At 39.8% G+C, this 24,618-nt stretch overlaps 2 protein-coding genes across 7 annotated transcripts in view; both read left to right on the top strand.

Annotated features, from left to right (window-relative positions):
• The window catches only part of LOC137215260 (zinc finger protein 436-like), a 33,169-nt gene extending 8,954 nt beyond the window's left edge, over positions 1–24,215 (top strand). For 5 of the 6 annotated variants that reach the window (XM_067720280.1, XM_067720278.1, XM_067720281.1 and 2 more), the window contains 2 exons: positions 231–326; positions 5,525–24,215. In XM_067720280.1, coding sequence (XP_067576381.1) covers positions 231–326; positions 5,525–6,384 — 956 coding nt within the window. In that variant the 3' untranslated portion in view covers positions 6,385–24,215. The remainder of the gene's footprint in view (positions 1–230; positions 327–5,524) is intronic. The other variant, XM_067720282.1, reaches the window with a different exon arrangement.
• LOC137215512 (zinc finger protein 850-like) overlaps positions 1–24,618 on the top strand; it is a 90,863-nt gene that overhangs the window by 28,955 nt on the left and 37,290 nt on the right. The window lies entirely within an intron of this gene.

Raw genomic sequence — 24,618 nt, 5'->3', positions numbered from 1 at the left:
TTTTCTCTGGGGAAGAAAATATTTGTTTGTTTTTTTATTTATGTGTGTGTGTGTGTGTGTGCGTGTGTCTACATATATATAAATACAAAATGTGATTTTGATGCGCAGTGGTTTTATTCACCTTTCCCAGTCTTCATAGGACCTTCACGAATACCAAGTGATAAGATTGACTTGTGGCAGGGTCCTTGTCCACATCATATTGCCCTAATCCACCAGTCTTTCCCCTCAAGCAGGACATCTGCTGTCCAAACCAGAAATGATTTCCCATTTTGAACAAGAAGATGATGTGTGGATGGAGAAAAAAATACCAAGAAGCTCCTATTCAGGTGAGAACCAGTCAGCCAGGAGAAAATGCCATTAATAACCCTATGAATCCATGAAGGGATGGGTAGCAACTTCAAAAATATATATTATTTGACTTTTTATGCTGATAATTTAATTGAAAATATTTAAGTATTTATTTGATTGGAGGCAAATATCTTTTTTTCTTTTTTTTTAACATCTTCATTGGAGTGTAATTGCATTACAATGTTGTGTTAGTTTCTGCCATATAACAAAGTGAATCAACTGTATGTATACATATATCCCCATATTCCCTCCCTCTTGTGTCTCCCTCCCACCTTCCCTATCCCACCCCTCTAGGTGGTCACAAAGCACTGAGCTGATCTCCCTGTGTGATGCAGCTGCTTCCCACTAGCTATCTATTTTACATTTGGTAGTGTATATATGTCAATGCTGCTCTCTTACTTTGTCCCAGCTTATCCTTCCCTCTCCCTGTGTCCTCAGGTCCATTCTCTATGTCTGTATTCCTGTCCTGCCCCTAGGTTCATGAGAACCTTTTTTTTTTTTTTTTTAGATTCCCTATATATGTGTTAGCATACAGTATTTGTTTTTCTCTTTCTGACTTACTTCACTCTGTATGACAGACTCTAGGTCCATCCACCTAACTACAAATAACTCAGTTTTGTTTCTTTTTATGGCTGAATAGTATTCCATTGTATACATGTGCCACATCTTCTTTATCCATTCATCTGTCAGTGGACACTTAGGTTGCTTCCATGTCATGGCTATCGTAAACAGTGCTGCAATGAACATTGTGGTACATGATTCTTTTTTTTTTTAATTTATTTTATTTCTTTACTTTTGGCTGTGTTGGGTCTTTGTTGCTGCGTGTGGGCTTTCTCTAGTTGCAGTGAGTGGGGGCTACTCTTCGTTGACGTGCACAGGCTTCTCATTGTGGTGGCTTCTCTTGTTGCGGAGCACGGGCTCTAGGTGCGCAGGCTTCAGTAGTTGTGGTACATGGGTTCAGTAGTTGTGGCTTGCGGGCTCTAGAAGGCAGGCTTTGTAGTTGTGGCGCATGGGCTTAGTTGCTCTGCAGCACGTGGGATCTTCCTGGATCTGTGTCCCCTGCATTAGCAGGCAGATTCTTAACCACTGCGCCACCAGGGAAGCCCCATGACTCTTTTTGAATTACGGTTTTCTCAGGGTATATGCCAGTAATGGGATTGCTGGGTCATATGGTAGTTCTATTTTTAGTTTTTTAAGGAACATCCATACTGTTCTCCATAGTGGCTGTATCAATTTACATTCCCACCAACAGTGCAAAAGGGTTCCCTTTTCTCCACACCCTCTCCAGCAGTTATTGTTTGTAGATTTTTTGATGATAGCCATTCTGACCGGTATGAGGTGGTACCTCATTGTAGTTTTGATTTACATTTCTCTAATGGTTAGTGATGTTGAGCATCCTTTCATGTGTTTGTTGGCAATCTGTATATCTTCTTTGGAGAAATGTCTATTTAGATCTTCTAACCATTTTTGGATTGAGTTGTTTGTTTTTTGATATTGAGCTGCATGAGCTGCTTGTATATTTTGGAGATTAATCTTTGTCATGCGGGATCCTCCCAGACCGGGGCACGAACCTGTGTCCCGTGTGTCAGCAGGTGGACTCTCAACCACTGCGCCACCAGGGAAGCCCCTAAGGCAATTATCGATATGTATGTTCCTATTACCATTTTCTTAGTTGTTTTGGGTTTGTTTTTGTAGGTCTTTTCCTTCTCTTGTGTTTCCTGCCTAGAGAAATTCCTTTAGCATTTGTTGTAAAGCTGGTTTGGTAGTGTTGAATTCTCTTAATTTTTGCTTGTCTGTAAAGGTTTTAATTTCTCCTTCGAATTTGAATGAGATCCATGCTGGGTAGAGTAATCTTGGTTGTAGGTTTTTCCCTTTCATCACTTTAAATATGTCCTGCCACTCCCTTCTGGCTTGCAGAGTTTCTGCTGATAGATCAGCTGTTAACCTTATGGGGATTCCCTTGTATGTTATTTGTTGCTTTTCCCTTGCTACTTTTAATATTATTTCTTTGTATTTAATTTTTGGCAGTTGGATTAATATGTGTCTTGGCATGTTTCTCCTTGGATTTATCCTGTTTGGGAGTCTCTGCGCTTCCTGGACTTGATTGACTATTTCCTTTCCCATGTTAGGGAAGTTTTCAACTATAATCTCTTCAAATATTTTCTCAGACCCTTTCTTTTTCTCTTCTTCTTCTGGGACCCCTATAATTCGAATATTGGTGCATTTAATGTTGTCTCAGACTTCTCTGAGACTATCCTCAATTCTTTTCATTCTTTTTTCTTTATTCTGCTGTGCGGTAGTTATTTCCACTATTTCATCTTCCAAGTCACTTATCCGTTCTTCTGCCTCAGTTATTTTGCTATTGATTCCTTCTAGAGAATTTTAAATTTCATTTATTGTGTTGTTCATCATTGTTTGTTTGCTCTTTAGTTCTTCTAGGTCCTTGTTAAACGTTTCTTATATTTTCTCCATTCTTTTTCCAAGATTTTGGATCATCTTTACTATCATTACTCTGAATTCGTTTTCAGGTAGACTGCCTATTTCCTCTTCATTTGTTCAGTCTGGTGAGTTTTTACCTTGCTTCTTCATCTGCTGCATATTTCTCTGTCTTCTCATTTTGCTTAACTTTCTGTGTTTGGGGTCTCCTTTTCACAGGCTGCATGTTCGTAGTTCCTGTTGTTTTTGGTGTCTGCCCCCAGTGGGTAAGGTTGGTTCAGTGGCTTGTGTAGGCTTCCTGGTGGAGGGGACTGGTGCTTGTGTTCTGGTGGGTGGGGCTGTATCTTGTCTTTCTGGTGGGCAGGGCTGCGTCCGCTGGTGTGTTTTGGGGTGTCTGTGAACTTAGTATGAGTTTAGGCAGCCTCTCTGCTAATGGGTGGGGTTGTGTTCTTGTCTTGCTAGTTGTTTGGTATGGGGCGTCCAGCACTGGAGCTTGCTGGCCGTTGGGTGGAGCTGGGTCTTAGCATTGAGACGGAAATCTCTAGGAGAGCTCTCGCTGATTGATATTATGTGGGGCCAGGAGGTCTCTGGTTGTCCAGTGTTCTGAACTCGGGTCTCCCACCTCAGAGGCTCAGGCCTGACACCCAGCCGGGACATCAAGACCCTGTCAGCCACACGGCTCAGAAGAAAAGGGAGAAAAAAAGAAAGAAAATTAAATAAAATATTTAATTTTTTTAATTATTAAAATTAAAAAATAAAAAGAGTAATAAAAAAAAGAGAGTGCAGCCAAACCGGTAAACAAATCCACCGATTATAAGAAGTGCTAAAAACTATACTAAGATAAACGTGAAAATCAGAAACAAGTCAGTCGCAGACCACAAACCCCAAGTCTACAGTTGCTCCCAAAGTCTGCCGCCTCAAGTTTGGGTTGATTTGCTGTCTATTCAGGTATTCCACAGATGCAGGGTACCTCAAGTTGACTGTGGGGATTTAATCCACTGCTTCTGAGGCTGCACAGAGAAATTTCCCTTTCTCTTCTTTGTTTGCACAGCTCCTGGGGTTCAGCTTTGGTTTTGGCCCCACCTCTGTGTGTAGGTTGCTCTCAGGCATCTGTTCCCGCCCAGACAGGATGCGTGTGGTTAAAGCAACAGCTGATTAGGGGGCTCTGGCTCACTCATGCTGGGGAGGGGGAGGGCAGGGGGCAAGGGGTGGGGAGGGAGAGGTACGGTAGTTATAATTGGAATTGACAGTGCAGCAGCCTGGCAGTGGCGCGCTGCACAGGCTCCCAGGGTGTTGTGGATAGTGACCTGTGCTTGCACACAGAATTCTTGGTGGCTACAGTAGCAGCGTTAGCATTTCATGCCTGTCTTTGGTGTCTGAGCTGTTAGCCGCGGCTCGCACCCGTCTCTGGAGCTTGTTTAGGCGGTTTTCTGCCTTCTGTGGGCAGACAAGGAAGGAATCTCCTCTCCTTGCACACCCTGAAACAATGGTTTCTTTCCTCTTAGCCAGGTCCAGAGTTTTTCCCGGACCCCCTCCCAGCTAGCTGTGGCACACTAGCCCCCTTCAGGCTGTGTTCACGCAGCCAACCCCAGTCCTCTCCCTGGGGTCTGACCTCTGAAGCCTGAGCCTCAGTTCCCAGCCCCCACCTGCCCCAGTGGGTGAGCAGACAAGCCTCTTGGGCTGGTGAGTGCTTTTCGGAACCAATCCTCTGTGCGGGAATCTCTCTGCTTTGCCCTCTACACACCTGTTGGTGCGCTCTCCTCTGTGGCTCCGAAGGTTCCCCCCCATGCCCATCCCCCATCTCCACCAGTGAAGGGGCTTCCTAGTGTGTGGAAACTTTTCCGCCTTCACAGCTCCCTTCCAGAGGTGCAGGTCCCATCCCTATTCTTTTGTCTCTGGTTTTGCTTTTTTTCTTTTGGCCTGCCCGGGTACATGAGGATTTTCTTGCCTTTTGGGAAGCCTGAGGTCTTCTGCCAGTGTTCAGTAGGTGTTTTGTAGGAGTTGTTCCATATGTAGATGTATTTTTGATGTATTTGTGGAGAGGAAGGTGATCTCCACGTCTTACTCCTCCGCCATCTTGAAGGTCCCCCCACATATCTTTTTTTATGAAAGCATTAAATGCCCAAGCTCCTCAAATTCACTTGGAACCAGCATTACCATTTTCTTAGTTCCTCATTAAAATTTTGACAGTTGTTTACTCCATAATTGTATGAAAGTTATATTTTTAACTTTTTGATAATCATACTTTGACAACATTAACCCATTTGTAGCTCATAGAATTTGACTTGGTGTTTCTAGTAACATTTAGTTTCCTTGACTAAGGAAAAGGTCCCCAGTATCGTCCCATTCCCCTTGAAGCAAAAATGAAAAACCTAATGTCAGGAGGACAGAGACCAGCAGCAACGCTTCTTCACTCAGTGAAGCTTCTTTGCTTTACCAGTACTGCCGAAGTATGTCCAGGAGTACCGTGCAGCCTCAGACAAAACCTCTGCTCACTTTCGTCATCTAATTTTCTTTGTCCCAGGAGTCAGGGATGAGAATGATGGGATTCTCTCTTGGCCAGTTTCTCCAGGAGAAAAATCCTATAGCTATCCCCAGTGTGGCCAAGACTTCAGCCAGCTCAGAAACCTTCTAATTCACCCATGAACCCGTAAGGAAGAGAAGCCCTCTCCATATGACGGGGGTGGAAGAGCCTTCAGTGAAAGGACAACAGACCTTAACCTTCCTGTGCTCCTTCCAGGAGGCAAGCCCTGCCGCTGCATGGAGTGTTCCAGAGTCTTCAACTCAGAATTTGCTCTGAGAAGGCACAGGAAGGACCACATGGGAAAGAAACCTCACACATGTGAGGAATGTGGGAAGGACTTCAGCCGTAGCTCCAACCTGTCCATCCATCGGCGAATACACACAGGCGAGAAGCCCTACAGATGTGGTGTGTGTGGGAAGGACTTCAGCCGCAGCTCCAACCTCTCTATCCACCAGCGCATCCACACAGGTGAGAAACCCTTCAGGTGCTCTGACTGTGGCAAGGACTTCAGCCGCAGGGCAGCCCTGCAGATCCACCAGAGTGTCCACACAGGAAGGAAGCCCCATGCCTGTAAGGTATGTGACCGGGGCTTCACCTCACGCTCTACGCTGGCACGACACCAGCAGGACCACGCAGGAGACAAGGCCTATGTGTGTGACACATGTGGCCGGGGCTTCAGCCAGAGAGCCAGCCTCTACCTGCACCAGCGTGTTCACACTGGGGAGAGGCCATTCCGGTGCGAGGCCTGTGGGAAGTGCTTCAGCTGGAGCAAGGACCTGGGTATCCACCAGAGGGTCCACACGGGAGAGCGGCCCTACAGGTGTGAGGCTTGTGGGAGGGACTTCAGGCATCGCTCGGCCCTCAAGAGGCACCAGAGGGTGCACACAGGGGAGAAGCCCTACCCCTGTGCTGTGTGCGGGAAGGGCTTCAGTCAGAGAGTCCACCTGCAGACGCACCAGAAAGTGCACTGTAGGGAGAGGCTTCCAGGATTGGGCTCTGCACATGCAGGTGCCTTCCACAGCCAGGGAGAGTGCCAGGGCATGGGTGCCGAGGTGCCCAACATGGATCAGGCTTAATGATGTATGGCATTTATTAGTATTTATACAGAAAAGAGGACAGATCAACAGCACTTAGATGGAGAAATAGAACATTTTCAGCCCTCCCAAAAGACCTCTGCATGCTTCTTTCCACTCACTACCCCACAAAGGGAGTTGCTATCCTGACTTCTAAAACCATAGATTGATTTTGCAAGTTATAGAATATCATATAAGTGGAATTACACAATATGTAATCTTTCATATAGAACTTTATTCACTCAATGTCTGCATCCATGTTGTTGCATGTATTCAGAGGTTCCACTCACTACCCCACAAAGGGAGTTGCTATCCTGACTTCTAAAACCATAGATTGATTTTGCAAGTTATAGAATATCATATAAGTGGAATTACACAATATGTAATCTTTCATATAGAACTTTATTCACTCAATGTCTGCATCCATGTTGTTGCATGTATTCAGAGGTTCATTCATTTTATTACTGAGTAGTATTCCATTATTTGAATGAACCACAGTTTGTCCATTCACCTGTTGATGGACGTTTACATTTGGGTTATTTCCAGGTTTTCCAGGTTTTGTTCGTTATGAATAAAGCTGCTGTGAGCATATTGGTACCCATCTTTGTGTGGACATATACTTTAATTTCTCTTGGGTATATACTTTGGAGTAGAATTGATGGGGTATTTTTTTAATTATTTATTTTTTAAGATTTTTTTCGATGTGGACCATTTTTTTAAAAGTCTTTATTGAATTTATTACAATATTGCTTCTGTTTTATGTTTTGGTTTTTTGGCCACGAGACATGTGGGATCTTAGTTCCCCAACCAGGGATTGAACCTGCACCCCCTGCATTGGAAGGCAAAGTTTTAACCACTGGACCACCAGGAAAGTCCCTTGATGGGTATTTTAAAACTTGTAAAAAACTGGGCTTAATTGTCTTGTACATTGGATTTTTACACGTACTTGGAAAATTTCAAACAAATACAGAAATGGAACAGTGTAACAAACACTCATGTCCCCATCATCTAGCTTCAGTAATCAATTCATGATGAATTTTGTTTATTCTATTCCACCCTGCTCCCTCACACACAGTCCTGAAGTATTTTAAAGTAAATCCTAGACTAGGATATTGTGTCATCTTTATACCTTCAAAAAATAAAGATTTGTTTAAAATGTTTTTCCAAAGAATCACTCTGTTTAAAAATTTTTTTTATTAAGGTAAAATTCAGAAAACAAAATTCACCATTTTAACCATTTCAGAGTATAGTATTCAATAGTTTTTAATATATTCACAATGTTGTACAGTCATCACCACTGTCTGATTCTAGAATATTTTCATCAGGCCAGAAAGAAACCCCATTACTATTAAGCAGTCACTTTTCATTCTCCGCCTCCCCCAGCCTCTGGCAACCACTAATGTACTTTCTGTTGCTATAGATTTGCCTATTCTGGACACTTCATATAAAAGGAGTCAGACAATATGTGCCCTTTTATGTCTGGCTTCTTTCACTTAGCATAATGTTTTCAAGGTTCATTTATGTTGTAGCATGTATTAGTACTTCATTCTTTTTATGGCCAAACAATATTTCATTGTATGGATATACAACATTTTAAAATCCATTTTTAAGTTGACGGACATTCGGATTTTTTCCAGTTTTGGGGTTTTATGAATAATGCTACCATAAACATTCATATACGAGTTTTTCATTGAGCATATGCTTTTAATTCTTTTGGGTATATATGGAGGAGTGGAATTAGTGGGTCATATGATCATTCTGTTTTACTGTTTGAGGAACTGCTGAATTGTTTTCCACAGATCCATTTAATCTTGCCATCAGCAATGTATTTGGGTCCCACTTGCTCCACATCCTCAGCAACACTTGTCATTTCCCATATTTTGTTTGTTTGTTTATTTTGTTTTTAATCATAGCCATGCTAGTGGCTGTGAAGTGGTATCTTACTGTGATTTTGATTTACGTTTCCCTAATTACTAATGATGTTGAACTTCTCTTTATGTGTTTACTGGCCATTTGTATATCTTCTTTAGAGAAATGTATATTCAAGTGCTTTGCCCATTTTTAAATTGGATTGTTTATCTTCTTGTGTTTGAGTTGCAATAGTTATTTATATAATCCCAGGCCCTTATGAATATATTATTTGCAAAGATTTTGTCCCATTCTTTGGATTGCGTTTTCGTTTTCTTGTTGGTGTCCTTTGATGTGTAAAAGTTTTTAATTTTGATGAAGTCCAATTTATTCTTTTCTCTTGATGCTTGTGCTTTTGCTGTCATATTTAAGAAATAGTTACATAATGCAAAGTCACAAAAAGTTATACCTATTTTTCCTTTTAAGAGTTTTATAGTTTTAGCTCCTACATTTACGTTTGATCCATTTTGAATCAATTTTTGTATATAGTATGAGGTAGAAGTCCATATTAGTTCTTTTCCATGTTGATACCCAATTGTCCCAGCACCATTTGTTGAAAAGACTATTCTTTCCCCATTGACTAGTCTTGAACCCTTCCTGAAAATCAGTTGACCATATGTATGGGTTTATTTCTGGACTCTAAAGTCAATTCCACTAAGCTGGGACTTACCTGGCAGTCCAGTGGTTGGGACTCTGCACTTCCACAGCAGGGGCCAGGTTCAATCCCTGGTCAGGGAACTAGGATCCTGCCTGCCATACACCATGGCCCAAAAAAAAAAATCAACATCAATTCCATTGATCTATATGTCTGTCTTTGTGCCAGTACCATACTGGTTTGATTACTGTAACATTGTAGTAAGTTTTGAAAACAAGAAATGTGAGTCCTCCAGTTTTGTTCTTCAAGAAAAAAGATATTTTTGGCCATTCCTTTGCAATAACAATATGACTTTTAGAGTCAGCTTGTCCATTTCTTCAAAAAAGGCTATTGGGATTATGATATGGATTGCACTGACTCTGCAGTAACTTTGGGGAGTATTGCCATCTTACCAACATTAAGTCTTCCAGTCCATGAACACAGGATGCTTTTCTGTTTATTTGGTTTTCTTTAATTTCTTTCAACAATATGTGTTGTAGTTTTCAGTGTACAAGTCTTATACCTCATTAGTTCAACTTATTCTTAAGTACCTTATTAATGTTATTGTAAATGGAATTGTTTTCTTAATTTCATTTTTGGGTTCATTGCTGGTGTATGGAAATACAACTCAGTTTTGTATATCAATTTTGTATCCTGCAATTTTGCTGAACTCGTTTATTAGCTCTAATGGTTTTTTAGTGGATTCGTTAGAGTTTTCTATAAGATCATATTATCTGTGAATAGATAGTTTTATTTTTTCCTTTTCAATTTGGATACCATTTATTTCTTTTTCTTGCCCAGTTGCCCTGGCTAGAACTTCCAGGACAATGTTTAAGAGACCTGTTGAGAGCAGATATTCTTGTATTGTTTCTTGTCTTAGAAGGGAAAGCTTTCACCATTAAGTGTGATATTAGTTATAGGTATTTCCATACATGCCCTTTTTCCTTCATTCTGTTAATATAATGTATTCCATTAATGGATTTTCCAGTATTGAACCAGCCTTGCATTTCTGGGATACATTCCATTTAGTCATGGTGCATACAGTAATTCTTTTAATAAGCTGCTTGATTCAATTTGCTAGTATTTTGTTGAGGATTTTTGCATCTATATTCATAAACAATATTGGTCTGTAGTTTTTCTCTTCTGTGATGTATATAAGTGGCTTTGATATGAGGGTAATATTGGCCTCATAGAATGAGTTAGGAAGTGTTCCCTCCTTATCTTTTTGAGGGGAAAATTTGAGAAGTATTGTTAATTTTTCTTTAAATGTTTGGTAGAATTCACTGGCGAAGCCATCTGATTCTTAACTTTTCTTTGTTAGAAGTTGTCTCAGTCAATTCAAGGTGCTATAACAAAATACCATAAACTGGGTGGCTTAAACAAAAAACATTTACTTCTCACAGTTCTGGAAGCTGGGGAGTCCAAGATCAAGGGGCCAGCAGATATGGTGTCTGTTCTTGCTGTATCCTCACATGGCAGAGAAGAGAGACAGAGAGAGAGAGAGAGGGAGAGACAGGGTGCACTCTCTGGTTTCTTCTTCTAACTAGTCCAATCATGGGCACCCTGCCATCATGACTTCATCTAAACCTAATTATCTCCCAAAGACTCCACATCCAAATATCATCCATCATGTTGGAGGTTAGGGCTTCAATATTAATTTTGTGGGAGATACAAATGTTTAGTCCATAACAGAAGTTATTTGTTTACTGATTCAATCTCTTGTCATAGAAAGGCATACTTCTCTTGAATAGGTTTTGATAGTTTGTGTGTTTCTAGGAATTTTCCCATTTCATCTAGGTCATCTAATTTGTTACCGTAAAATTGTTCATAATATTATTTTATAATCCTTTTTATTTCTGTAAGTTTAGTAGTAATGTCTCCTCTTTCATTCATGATATTAGTAACTTGAATCTTCTCCCTTTTTTTCTTAGTCTGTGATTACCAATTTTGTTGATATTTTCAAGGAACTAACTTTTGATTTTGTTGATTCTCTACTGTTTTTCTATTTTTTGTTTATATCCTTTCTAATATTTATCATTGCCTTCCTTCTGCTTCCTACTTTACATTTCTTTGCTCTTCTTTTTCTAGTTCCTTAAGGTGGAAGGTTAGGTTATTGATTCGAAATTTTTCTTCCTTTTAATGTAGCAGTTTATAGGTATGAATTTCCCTCTGAGTACTGCATTAGCTGTAGCCCATAAATTTTAGTGTGTTGTGTTTTTGTCTTCATTTATCTCAAAGTATTTTCTAAATTTGTTGTGATTTTTTTCTTTGATTAAGAATGTGAATTAATTTCCATGTATTGTGAATATTCATATTTCCTTCTGCTGTTGATTTCTAATTTCATTCCATTTTGGTCAGAGAAGATACTATGTATGGTTTCAGAGTTTATACATTTATTGAAGCTTGTTTTGTGATATAATGTATTGTCTGTCCTGAAGAATATTTCATGTACACTTGAGGAAACTGTTTATTCTGATGTTGGATGGAGTGTTTTATATATGTCTGTTCAGTCTAGTTGGTTTATAGTGTTATTCAATTCTTCTATTTCCTTGTTCATCTTCTATCTCGTGTGTCCATTAAAGGATGTGGGGTATTGAAGTCTTAAGCCATTATTATTGAACTATTTCTCCTTTCAATCTTGTCAGTTTTACTTCATATATTTTGGGGCTCTGTTGTTAGTTGCATGTATGTTTGCAATTGTTATATCTTTTGATAGGTTGACACTTTAGTTAATATATAATGTCCTTGTCTTTTGTAATGTTTTCTGGTTTAAAGTCTATTTTGTCTAATATTATAACAATTCCAAATCTCTTTGAATTATTAATTGCATAAAATGTCTTTTTCCATCTTTTCACTTTGAAACTGTCTTTGCATCTAAAGTGAGTCTTTTGTAGACAGCATATAATTAGATCTTTTAAAAAATCTTGTCTGCCAATCTCTGCCTTTTAATTGGAGAGTTTAATCTGTTTTCATTTAAATAATTACTGATAAGACAGGACTTCTGCCAATTTGCTATTTGTTTCATATGTATACATGTTTTGTTCCTCAAATTCCTTCATTATTGCCATTTTTTATTTTTAATCGAGTTTTTTTGTAGTGTACCATTCTGATTCCCTCTTCATTTCTCTTTCTGTATATATATATTTTTTTTTTCTTAGTGATTTCTTGGGATTACAATTGACATTTTATTTTATTTATTATTATTATTTTTTGGCCGTGCAGTGTGGCTTGCGGGCTCTTAGTTCCCCAGCTATGGTTGAACCTGGGCCCCAGCAGTGAAAGTGCTGAGTCCTAACCACTGGACCACCAGGGAATTCCCTACAATTGACATTTTAAACTTATAACAATCTAGTTTGAATTAATACCAACTTTGCCTCGGTAGTATACAAAAACTCTGCTCCTGTACAGCTCTATGCCCTCTTTTTATTATTGTCACAAATTACATCTTTTTACAGGTGTGCCCATCAATATAGATTTATAATTATTTTTTCATGCATTTGGCTTTTTAAAAAACTAGTTATTTATTTATTTGGCTGTGCCAGGTCTTAGTTGTGGCACATGGGATCCTTGTTGCTGCGTGTGGGACCTTTGTTGCAGCATGTGGGATCTTTAGTTGCGGCATGTGAGCTCTTAGTTACAGCATGCAGGATCTAGTTCCCTGACCAGGGATTGAACCCAGGCCCCCTGTGTTGGGAGCATGGAGTCTTAACCACTGAACCACCAGGGAAGTCCCCACGCAGTTGTCTTTTAATTCATATAGGGGTCAAAATGAGTTATAGACCACATATACACTAATACTGACTTCTGTATTTACCTATGTAGTTATTTTACTGGCATTCTTTATTTCTTCATGTGGATTTGGGTTATTGTCTAGTGTCATTTTGTTTCAGCCTGAGGGGTTCTCTTTAGCATTCCCTGAAGGGCAGGTCAATACTGATGAACTTTCATCTGGGACCATCTTAATTTCTTCTTTATTTCTGATGGATAGTTTAACTGGTTATAGAAATCTTGACTGACAATTTTGGTTTTTCTTTTTCAGCAGTTTGAATATGTCATCTTATTGCCTCTGGCCTTCATGGTTTCTAATGAGAAATCAGCTGTTAATTTTGTTAATGATTCTGTATACATGATGAATGGCTTCTCTCTTACTGCTTTAAGTATTCTCTCTTTATCTTTGGCTTTCAACAATTTGATTATAACGTGTCTGCCTGTGAATCTTTTTCAATTTGTCCTATTTCGAGTTTCTTGAGCTTCTTAGATGTATAGATCCATGTTTTTCATCAAATTTGGAAAGTTTTTGGCCATTACTTTCAAATATTCTTTCTTCCTCTCCCCTACCCAGTTTGAGACTACCATTTTATGTATGTTTGTATGCTTGAAAACGTCCCATAGTTCTCTTATTCATTTTTCTTTTTCTTTTTCTTTTTGCTCCTCAGACTGGATAATTTCATTTGATTTATCTTCAAGTTTGTCAATTGTTTCTTCTGCCTGTTCAAATCTGCTGTTGAATCTTCTAGTGAATTTTTCATACCAATTATTGTACTTTTCTGCTCCAGAATTTCCATGTAGTTCATTTTTGTAAATTCTTTTTCTTTATTGATATTTTCTATTTGGTGAAACATTGTTCTTGTGGTTTCCTTTCACTCTTTGAACATATATAAAATAATTGATTTAAAGTCTTTGCCTATTAGGTCTTTGTCTAGAAAGTCTTTGTCTGTCTGAGCTTTTCCAGGGACAGTTTCTATTAATTTCCTTCCCACCTTCCCTGGTGGATGAACTGTACTTTCTTTTTATTCATTTTATTTATTTATTTATTTATTTATTTATTTATGGCCGTGTTGGGTCTTTGTTGCTGCGCATGGGTTTTTCTCTAGTTGTGAGCGGGGACTACTCTTTATTGTGCATGGGCTTCTCATTGTGGTGGCTTCTCTTGTTGCGGAGCACAGGCTTTAGGCACGCGAGCTTTGGTAGTCGTGGCACTCGGGCTCAGTAGTTGTGGCTCACGGGCTCTAGAGCGCAGGCTCAGTAGTTGTGGCACATGCATGGGCTTAGTTGCTCCTTGGCATGTGGGATCTTCCCGGACCAAGGCTCAAACCCATGTCCCCTGCATTGGCAGGCACATTCTTAACCACTGCGCCACCAGGGAAGCCCAATATTCAATATTTGAACTGGGTCAGAGGATGTAGCTTGAGGGGGAATACTGACTTTTCCATATAGAATTAAATAAATGGAGGAAGAAAACTGATGAAAAATGCCTGAAGGCATAGGGAAAAAGAAAAGCAGAATTTTAAAAAAATGAGTCCAAAAGTAGCAATATACCACAGTGACTAAGCTTGTGGACTTGGAAGCCAGTCTTTGTGGGTACAAATTCTTGCTTTCCACTTTCTGTGTAACATTGGGCAAAGCTTTCTAGTACCTTTTCTGGTCTTACTTTTCACATCTAAAAAATATGAATAATTGTACATTTCTTAGGATGAAATGGTATAATCCATTGTTATAACCAATGTAAAATACTACACATAGGCCTGGCACATCATAATTGTTCAAATTAATGTTACTATTATTATTAATTCAATAAAATAATGTGTTGAGTTATTGGATGGAAAGACAAAGATTCTAAGATTGAAAAAGAAATTTTGAGCTACATGCTGTTTTTAAGGAACAACTAAAACAGACTTGTACAGGTTGCAAATACAGGGATTTTTTAAAAAGATATCACAGGAAGATGTTAAAAGATTCAGGTACAGCAATATTAAAATATCAAACAAATAGAAAGCAAGGAATAATATTAAATATGGCATAGGTGATTCACTTTGTTATAAAGCAGAAACTAACAGACCACTGTAATGCAATTATCCTCCAAGAAAGATGTTAATAAATAAATAAATAAATAAATAGGGCAAAAGGAGATTAAAATTCTTTACCACTAGAGGAGAAAAAAACTAAACAAATGAGTAGAACCAAAGGCAGGAAAGAAAAGAAGAGGAAAACAAAATAGATAGGATCCTTGAAAATGAAGGGAGTAGTGAGTTTAAATCATAAGCACACAGATATGTTAAGTATAAATATCCTATTAGGAGAAAACCACTTCGTATTGTATAATGTTAATTTTTTGGTTTTGATAATTGTGCTATAATTATTTCTGATGTTAACATTTGGGGGAAGGTGTTAACACACAGAAACTCTCTGTACTATTTTTGCAACATTCAGGGTAGCTTGTAGTCAAAAAGTTAAACAATTATAGAACCAGGGGATAGGGCTAATAAAGCAAATAGGGCAGAATGTTAGAATGAGTCTAATTACTCAGAGAGATGTGAGAGGTTATTACTTCTTTAAAACTGATCAGCAAAATAACTTGGAAATAAAAAGTGAAATCACTGAAATAAAAACAGTATAGTAAGTGGGCTGGATGGAAGAATAAATACAGTTTAAGTTGGACATGTTAAACAGGAAGATAGATCTGAGGAATTTGCCAGGATGCAGTGCAAATGGCAAGTATGAAGCAACAGCTGAAGGTCATGGAGGAATCTGAAGGTCTATTGTATTCTCATCTCATAGAAATTCTAAAAGGAAAGAGCAGCCAAGAAGAAGGGGAGGAAAACATAGTCTATACCCTGAAGCTGCAGACTAATGGTCCAAGGGGCCACAAATGGTTCTGAGTGGTCATGTGTTGGCAGCTGTGGTAGAAAAAGGCACCCTCATGGGTGGCTTCTGGGAAAGAACATTTATCCAGACAGTCTCAGTGCCCATTAAAAGCTGAAATTCACAGACTCTTCAGTGAGCAATTCCACCTAGAACAAATGCTCAGTACAGTGTTTTCAGTGAAAACAAAGCATTGAAAATAATTTAAATATCCACCAGTACAGGAATGGGTAAATAACCATGGCTCATTTTTTTTTCCTAACAAAAAATATTTTAATATAGGTATCAACATGTGAACATTATATTTAGGTGATAAAATTCAGGTTACAAATATAAGATAAATATCAAATAATATCATACTTCTGGTTTAATGGAGAACAGTTGTGACAGTCATGCTTAACACCTTGGTTAAGTAATGAGAGAAATGGGTTGGGGTGTCATACAGGTATGCAAAAATTTAACAGTTCAAATGATCCTTAGCCCTTCTGAGAAAATATAGGTGGCAGATATTTCTGTAATATGGTGGTTTCAGTCCATTAGTGAGTGTTCTGTTCATGCATTTAAAGTAAAGGCAGATGTTTCTGAGCACTGAAAATTAGATTCAAAGTTAAGTCTCTGCTCAACAAGTTAATGATACTATGAATCCCTTGTATTTAAAAATATAGTTTATGGAATCTTAAAAAAAAAAAAAAAAAAAAAGGTTCTGAAGAACCCAGGGGCAGGACAGGAACAAAGACACAGACGTAGAGAATGGACCTGAGGACACGGGGAGGGGGAAGGGCAAGCTAGGACAAAGTGAGAGAGTGGCATGGACACACATACACTACCAAACGTAAAATAGATAGTTAGTGGGAAGCAGCCGCATAGCACAGGGAGATCAGCTTGGTGCTCTGTGTCCACCCAGAGGGGTGGGATAGGGAGGGTGGGAGGGAGATGCAAGAGGGAGGAGATACGGGGCCACATGTTTATGTATAGATAATTCACCTTGCCATACAGCAGAAACCAACACACCATTGCAAAGCAACTACACTCCAATAAAGATGTTAAAAAACAACAACAACAAAATATGTAGTTTAAATTTGTAAAGTTTAAGGTAAAGCATACTTGTTTTCATAGTTATTTTTAGATATAATTGAGACTACACTACCATATATAATCAGCTATACTGCTGTGCACAGTTAATTCCAGTTACCGTATTTTATATTTGCTGATCATCAACAGCACACAATTCATGCTCCAAAAGAAATATATCAAAATGGTTACTTTTATTTTAAAGACAGATTAATTAAATTTAAGGAAGAATTGGCTTTTCTTGATAGCTCATTTTCAAATTACTGATACGAACTTACCAGAGAGTAATTATTTATTTTGCCTAACATCAAACGATCTGCAAATAGTTTCCAAGATAGAGGCATTCCTTGTTCCATTTCCAAAAATAAAGGTTTTCTAACTGAAAGCATTTACATTCCTAGCTCTCTAAAGTAAACATTAAAAACAAAGTACAAAAAATGATCTCTTGGCTTCTGAATAGCCCACTTAGTTACATAAAGTATTTTCTGTCCCAACACTTTCTCAAATTCAAAAGATATCTACTTCCTAAGAACATGACAGTCTTCATTTCAAACCATTCAGTCCGTTTCCATGGCAACACTGTGGATTCCTTGGCCACCATAAGTTGCATTAGTTGACTGTGGAAATTTCTCAATCTTCTTTACATCTTGAGCTTGGCCTGTTCTATACACCAAACTAAATCATCTGTTACTTTAATATACAAACTCCCATCAGAATGCCTATATTTGAGAACCACACGTGCCTTCGTAGGGTCTGCGAGGTAGAGCTTCTCCACTGCGCGACTGAACCCCTCCCAGGTCTGGTACTGCGGCATCGTGGGCCCGCGGCAGAACAGGAGAGGGAGGCAAAGCTACCGACTGGAGGTGGAGGCGGCGCGATGCGGCCCACCTACCTCCCTACCTCTCGGAGCTACCTACCACGGCAGAGGCCCAGCCAATCCCATGGCTCATTTTTACTATGAAACAATATGCAGCTTAAAAGAAACCAGAAATATAATATCTATATATACCAAGATGGAAAAATTCCCAAGAGATAATGTTAACTAATCAAACCAGATATAAAACAATATGTATAATTTATATACACAAAACGAAACTATTTCTATATATGTTTTATATTCTTAAAACAAATAAGATCAACACTAGGGACTTCTCTGGTGGTCCAGCAGCTAAGACTATGAGCTCCCAAAGCAGGGGGTCCAGTTCAGTCCCTGGTCAGGGAACTAGACCCCACATGCCACAACTAAGAGTTAGCATGCCACAACTGAGAGTCCACATGCATGCCGCAACTAAAGATCCCACACGCGCAACTAAGGATCCTGCATGCCGCAACGAAGATCCCGCATGCTGCAGCCGAGACCCAGCACAGCCAAATAAATAAATAAAAATTAATTTTAAAAAAGATCAACACTAAAAAATACACACAGGTAACAATTACTTAGAAAATGTAATAATCACAATATATATCATTATAAAACTAAATAAAAACTTAGGATAGTTCTAAGAATAGGTCTTAGAATAAAGCTTCAGAATAGGTCTAAAAAGAATTATGGAAGATCTACTTGAATAAAAGTATAATATTTTACTGAAAGACATAGAAGACTTGAATAAAAGGAAACAGATACCAGAATTCCCAATAGGAGATTTAATGTTAAAATGTCAGTTCTTTCTAAAATATTCTATAAATTCTAGGCCATTTCAATCAGAATCCCAGCATCGTTTCTTTAGTAGAATTTGAGTAGCCCATCCTGATACTCATTTGCAAGACAAAATGGGCCAGAAGAGCCAGAAAAGTTTTGGAAGATAATTACATAATGGAAGGACTTGCCCTGTCAGAAGTCAGATAGTCTGCAGAACTTCATTGTGTTATTGGGACAGTAACAAACATGGAAGAGAGGGGGAAAAGATGACTCTTCAGTAAATGGTGTTTGGACAATTGTTTATCCATCTGGGAAAAAAATAGTTACATCTCTACCTGACACCGTACCCCAAAATAAATTCCAAGGGAAATTAAAAAATCAAAACTATAACAGAATTAGGTGAACATAAAGTTTTTTTTTTAAATCTAAGCACGAGGATATCTTTGCATATAAGAAACAGAACCCAGGATCCATAAAGGAAGAGACTGATAAATGTAACTATGCAAAAACTGAATATTTAAAAGTCGAAAGACACTATCCCCTCCACCCAGGATGTGTACGTTGAGATTGAAGCCTCTGGGACCAAATTCCAGTCCAGCCCAGGGGAGCAGAGACTTGGGACTGACTTCCCCTCAGAGCCCTGCGGGTCAGCGGTGCACCTGGTACAGACTGGGAAACCTGAGCAGGCAAATATAGGGTGCCAGGAATAATGATACCGACTCACATTGACACATCTCCCACCGTTCCAATCCCCAACTTTGCCATGCTGCAACTCTGCCCTCTCCCCAAGTGCCTCAGATTTAAAACCCTGCGAAAAGATGATTCTCCTGTCACAGACAGGGGAATCTAAGTGGGCTACGGTGTGGTAAAGGACTCTGTTCTCTTCCCCTCCCCCAACCCCACCCCGCCATAGCTACCCCGCACCTGCCCCCTTCCCCCAAATCCCAACTGCTCTCTTGCGTAGAGCGAGAGAGGGCATGTCTAGCAACACGCGGCAAATGCCTGGGGTAGGAGACGAGTGAGACTCGCGCAGTGACGTAGGAAAACACATAGCCCCCAGATTAGAGAAAACGGCGGGAGACGGCACACTGGACCCTCATGGGGACGCACTGGACGAAAGTTCGCTAGTTAGACAAAGAGAAATCGTCAGAGAGAGGATCTGATCCTGGACCTGAAAGGCCCTTTGTTCCCATAGCAATGTCTCAGTGTCCGCTGGTTCACAGATTTCTTTCCTAGGGGCCCTCTGTTTTGGGGAGGGCTTGTCCCTGCCGGTCATTCACAGCAATGGCCTAGCATCCCAGGCCTCCAATTGGCTCCTTTGTTGTTGAGAGGCCCCGCCTTCACCAGTTATTTACAGCCCGGCAGTACCTCCCACCAGGCCTCCCATTGGACCCTGATGCGACCCAGACAAAAACTGCTTCCTAAAAGCCTCCGGTGTTCGGATGTCTGCCGTCTCTGAAAAACCACCACCAACCCCGCCCTTCACTCCGAGGTGTCACTGTCCTTCCAGACCGCACCCAGTGGTGGGTGGTATCGGTGCACTTGGCCGGACCCCGAACACATACTGACTCACTGACCTTACACAATCCCCATCACTGACACACAGATCCTGATCAATAACCCCACAGGTCTGGCCTTCACGTAGCCCCTTCACTGATTTCACAGACACCCCATCACTGATAATGCATATTCTCCCATCCCTGACTCCGTAGAACACCATCTCTTACTCCACGGACCTATTAATAAGGGGTTATATTCAAGGAGACTGTGTTGACCATTTTATACATCCATTTAGTGTGTGTGTGCTGAATAACTGACTTAGGTAGATTTTAGCATCTTGTTGGCCAATGCAGTTTCTCTGCCTTTTCTTTTTCTTTTTTCTTACTGTAGTAGCATCTTTAAAGACCTCACCCCAGTAAGTATGGAGTACAGTTTATTAGTGCCTATCCTTTATTGAATCCTTGTCATACGCATTTATTTTTAATCATAGAAGTCACAATTCTTGTATATAATTCAAGGACACTAAAGATGCAGATATAAGAATGAGGGTTTTAAAAATATTATCTGTTTTTGGCTTCTGCAGATCATAAGTTCATTCACTTGTCTCAGATCACTAAATATATACTTTGTTTCCTTAAAAAAATTCTGATGAAACCTTAAAAAGAGTAAAATTCTTTAGAAACTAGTGGGAAAACTCCACGGAGATGTTTTAGAAATAATGGTAGAATAAAATGGTCCTAGGGCAGCTGAAATGATACGAACTAAATCTTGATTTCTTTGTCAATTACAAAAAAAATTGTGGACTTTGGAGGAAATACTATATAAAAAGATAGACACTGTTTTATTGAGCTATAATTCACATACCGTACAAATCAGCCACTGAAAGTGTACAATTAAATGGCTTTTAGGGCGCTCTCTCTCGGTTGCGGTGCTCCGTGGGGCGGCCTCTGGGGCACCCGGCCCTTCCCGGACTCGCCTTTGGGCTGACAATGCCCCGCGGCCAAGTTAGGGCTTCCCTCTGCCATTTAGGGAGGGGCGCCGGTACCCTCAGCTGCCTCTCGTGGACACGAAGGTAGACCTTCTTGTCTTGACCACGAAACCAAGAATAACCACGTGACATGAGTTAGTCCCTCCTTTCAGAGGAGTGAACTGCCATCGCTAGAAACTGCAGGACGGTTCCTACAGTAATGTGGACCCACCCCCAGGAGACACTGAGTGAGAGAAAGCAAAGTGAGGAAAAACACACTGACAAGCTGATCCTAATATTCACTAGGAAATGCAAGGGACCCAGAATAATCAAAACAACCTTGGAATAAGGACAAAGTTGGAGGACCTCACACTCCCCAATTTCAGAACTTACTGCAAAGTAACAGTAATCCAGGCAGTGTGGTACTGGCATCAGGATAGACATGTGGATTCATGGAACAGATTAGAGAGTCCAGGAATAAACCCATACACCTATAGGCAATTGATTTCAATTAGGGTGACAAGCTCATTTAATGGGATCAGAATATTCTTTTCAACAAATGGTACTGGGACCACTGCAAAAGAATGAAGTTGGATCCCTAACAATACCATATACAAAAGTTAATTCAAATTGATCAAAGACCCAAATGTAACCTGTAAAACTTTTAGAAGAAAATGTGAGAATTCCCTGGCAGTCCAGTGGTTGGGACTCCACACTTTCACTGCTGAGGGCCTGGGGTTCAGTCCCTGGTCGGGGAGCTGGGATCCTGCAAGCTGCACAGCCAACAAAACAAAACAAAGAAGAAAACATAGATGTAAATATTTATGACCTTAGAGTACACAGTGATTTCTTAGCTATGACATCTAAACCACAAGCAACCAAGGAAAAAAATTAATGGGACTTCATCAAATTTTAAAAATTTCATGTGTCAAAGAACACTCTCAAGAAAGTGAAAAAATCCACAGAATGGAAGGAAATATTTGCAAGTCATATATCTGCTAAGTATGTATTAACCAGAATATATAAAAAAACACTTACAACTCAATAATAAGAAGACAACCCAATTGAAAAATGGACAAAGGATTTGAACGGATGTTTCTCCAGAGAGGGTATACAAAAGTTCAATAAGCACGTGAAAATATACACAATTTCATTAGTCACTAGGAAAATGAAAATCAAACCCACAATGCGAAACCACTTCACACCCACTAGGATGAGTACAGGAAAAGAAAAATGGGCAATAACAAGCATTGTCCAGGATATCAAGAAATCAGAACTCTCATACACTGCCGGTGGGAATGTAAAATGACGCAGCAGATTTGGAAAATAGTTTGGCAGTTCCTCAAAAAAGTAAACGTAGAGTTACCGTATGACCAGCCAGGTTTATACCCAAGAGAGCTGAAAACATATGTTCACAAAAATGTGTACCTGAATATTAAGAGCAGCATGATTCCTAACAGACAAAAAAGAGAACAAATATCCATCAACTGATGAATGGATAAACAATATGTGTCTCTCCATACAGTGGAATCTTTCTTGGCCATAGAGAGGAATGAGCACTGACGACACACTACAACATGGATGAACCTTGAAAACATTATTGCTCAGAAGCCAAAACACAAGGCTGCATATGTATGCAAATCATATGCATGCATATATGTAATATCCAGATACTGCATATATGCATTTATATGCAGTGTTCAGAATAGGCAAATCCATAGAGACAGAAAGAAGGTAGATCACTGGTCTCCAGGGCTAGGAAAAAGGGAATGGGGAGTGGCTACTAATGGCATGGAGTTTCTTTATGGGGTCATGAAAATGCCCAGGAGTAAGTGATGGTATTTCCACAACCCTGTGAATATATTAAAAACCACTGAGTTGTACACTTTAAAATTGGTGAATGGTAAGTTTTGTGGAATATGAACTATATCTCAAATAAAAAACAAGTAGGTTACAAAAAAAATTAAACGGCTTTTAGTATATTCACAAAGTCATGCAAACATCACCACAATTTTAGAACATTTTCATTACCCCCAAAGAAATCCCAGATCCACTCTTCTATTTCCTCCCAACTCCCCTACTCCTGGACAACCACTAATCTACTTTCTGTCTCTATATATTGGTCTAGTCTGGACATTTCATGTAAGTGGAATCACGTGATATGTGGTCTTTGTGACTGGCTTCTTTTTCTTAGCACAGTGTTTTCTAAGTTCATCCATGGTGTAGTGTCGACCTTAAAAATAAAATGGCCAGTTATTTTATGAGCAAAATGGGCTTACTCAGGAGAAGCAAAGAACTGCATTTCAGGACAAGCATGTTATAGGAAAAACTATAGGCAAGTACAACTGGCAAATGAGAGGAACAGAAAAAGGGGGAGGCTGGGAGGGGCTGTTTTGAACTAAACCATTGGATGAAAGAGTTCATGGTGCAGCGTTTCTCATTGGCTGGGCTTGTTGCTGGGCAAGGAGAATTCTTCCCCTTCAGGTCTGTACCACTTCCTCTTGGGGTGTGTAATTGAAATCAAGTGGTAGTGTGTGAGGTCTCCCCCTTCCGCCTCCATTTTAAATGAGATTTCCTTTATTCTGTTTCACAGTAGCATGTATCAGTACTTCATTCCTGTTTATTGCTGAGTATTATTCATTTGTCTGGACATACCACACTTTATTTATATATTCATCGGTTGATGGATATTGGGTTGTTTCCACTTTGGGGCTATTATGAATGCTAAGAACATTCAGGTACAAGATTTTGTGTGGACGTATGTTTTCATTTCTCTTGAGTATATACCTAAAAGTGGAATTGCTGGGTCACTGTCACTTCTTGAGGCATCCATTTTCTGTCGTGAGCAGTTTGATTTTAACACCTTGGAAGGCACTGAGGTGGATAATCTGGGATGTGAGTCTCCCAATCCTCGGTGCTACGAAGGATGTGGCCTGCATTTGATCCTACATATGTGGAGGGGGCACTGTACATAAGGATAAAATTAAGGGAGTTTATTGCTTGATTTTGAAACTCTACCCAACAATTGTAAAGGAGATAGAAATGTTTGGATTCAAGTAGAAGAAAAACATATTCTGGTTAAAATTCTCAGTTTTCACCAGCTTGTAATGTAGGGTTCTATACCGAAGAATGGCAAGGATTTTATGCATATTTTCTGCATAATACTAAACTATATATACTATAATAATACTATTTTGGGAACAGTCTCCAAGTGGAAGAATGGGGCTCTGGACTCTGTGGGTGGAGATTAAAGTCGAGAAGCACCGTGGGTCTCTGAGGCGACCAAGAAAAAAAAAATGCAGCAAGGCCAACGACCCCTTTGAAATGGAAAAATTTTAAATACTCACACGAAAAGGAATTTGCTGAAATTAAACCAGTCGGTTGTTGCTTATAAGCGCAGCGTTGCGCTCAGAACCTGAGGTAAGCTGTAGAACATTGAAATGGCTGTAATTTGAATTAAATGCGATGTCTGCTGCCTGCCCACTCTGTATTGATTGCTGGTTAGAAACGTGCAACCTGCCCCTGGGCTCGATTTTGCATAGGGCAGCTTCACAGAAAGCGTCTGTTTGATTTCTTGCATTAATGTCTCCCCTTGTCCATTTCCTTAATTTTATTACTTATGATTTATTAGCCCAGTGATGAGACCGGCTGTGTGCAAAGTCCGGTCTCGGAGTTAACGGGGTCGTAGCACCTGGACAAGGCCGGAGGGTCTCCAGCGCCGGGTGTAAATCTCAGAGAAGGAGCAAACAGCGCGAAGGGTTGATTGTAAAGTCCGGGTGGGGTGCCCAGCGCAGGAATTCTGAAGCTGAGACTCCCAGGACACCGTTTGTTAATGTTTGTAGGCGGGTCGGCCTCAAACACTTCTTTTTTACGCGC

Source organism: Pseudorca crassidens, chromosome 20 (genome assembly GCF_039906515.1).
Source record: "Pseudorca crassidens isolate mPseCra1 chromosome 20, mPseCra1.hap1, whole genome shotgun sequence".
Lineage (NCBI taxonomy): Eukaryota > Metazoa > Chordata > Mammalia > Artiodactyla > Delphinidae > Pseudorca > Pseudorca crassidens.
This window is presented reverse-complemented; position numbering and strand designations above follow the sequence as displayed.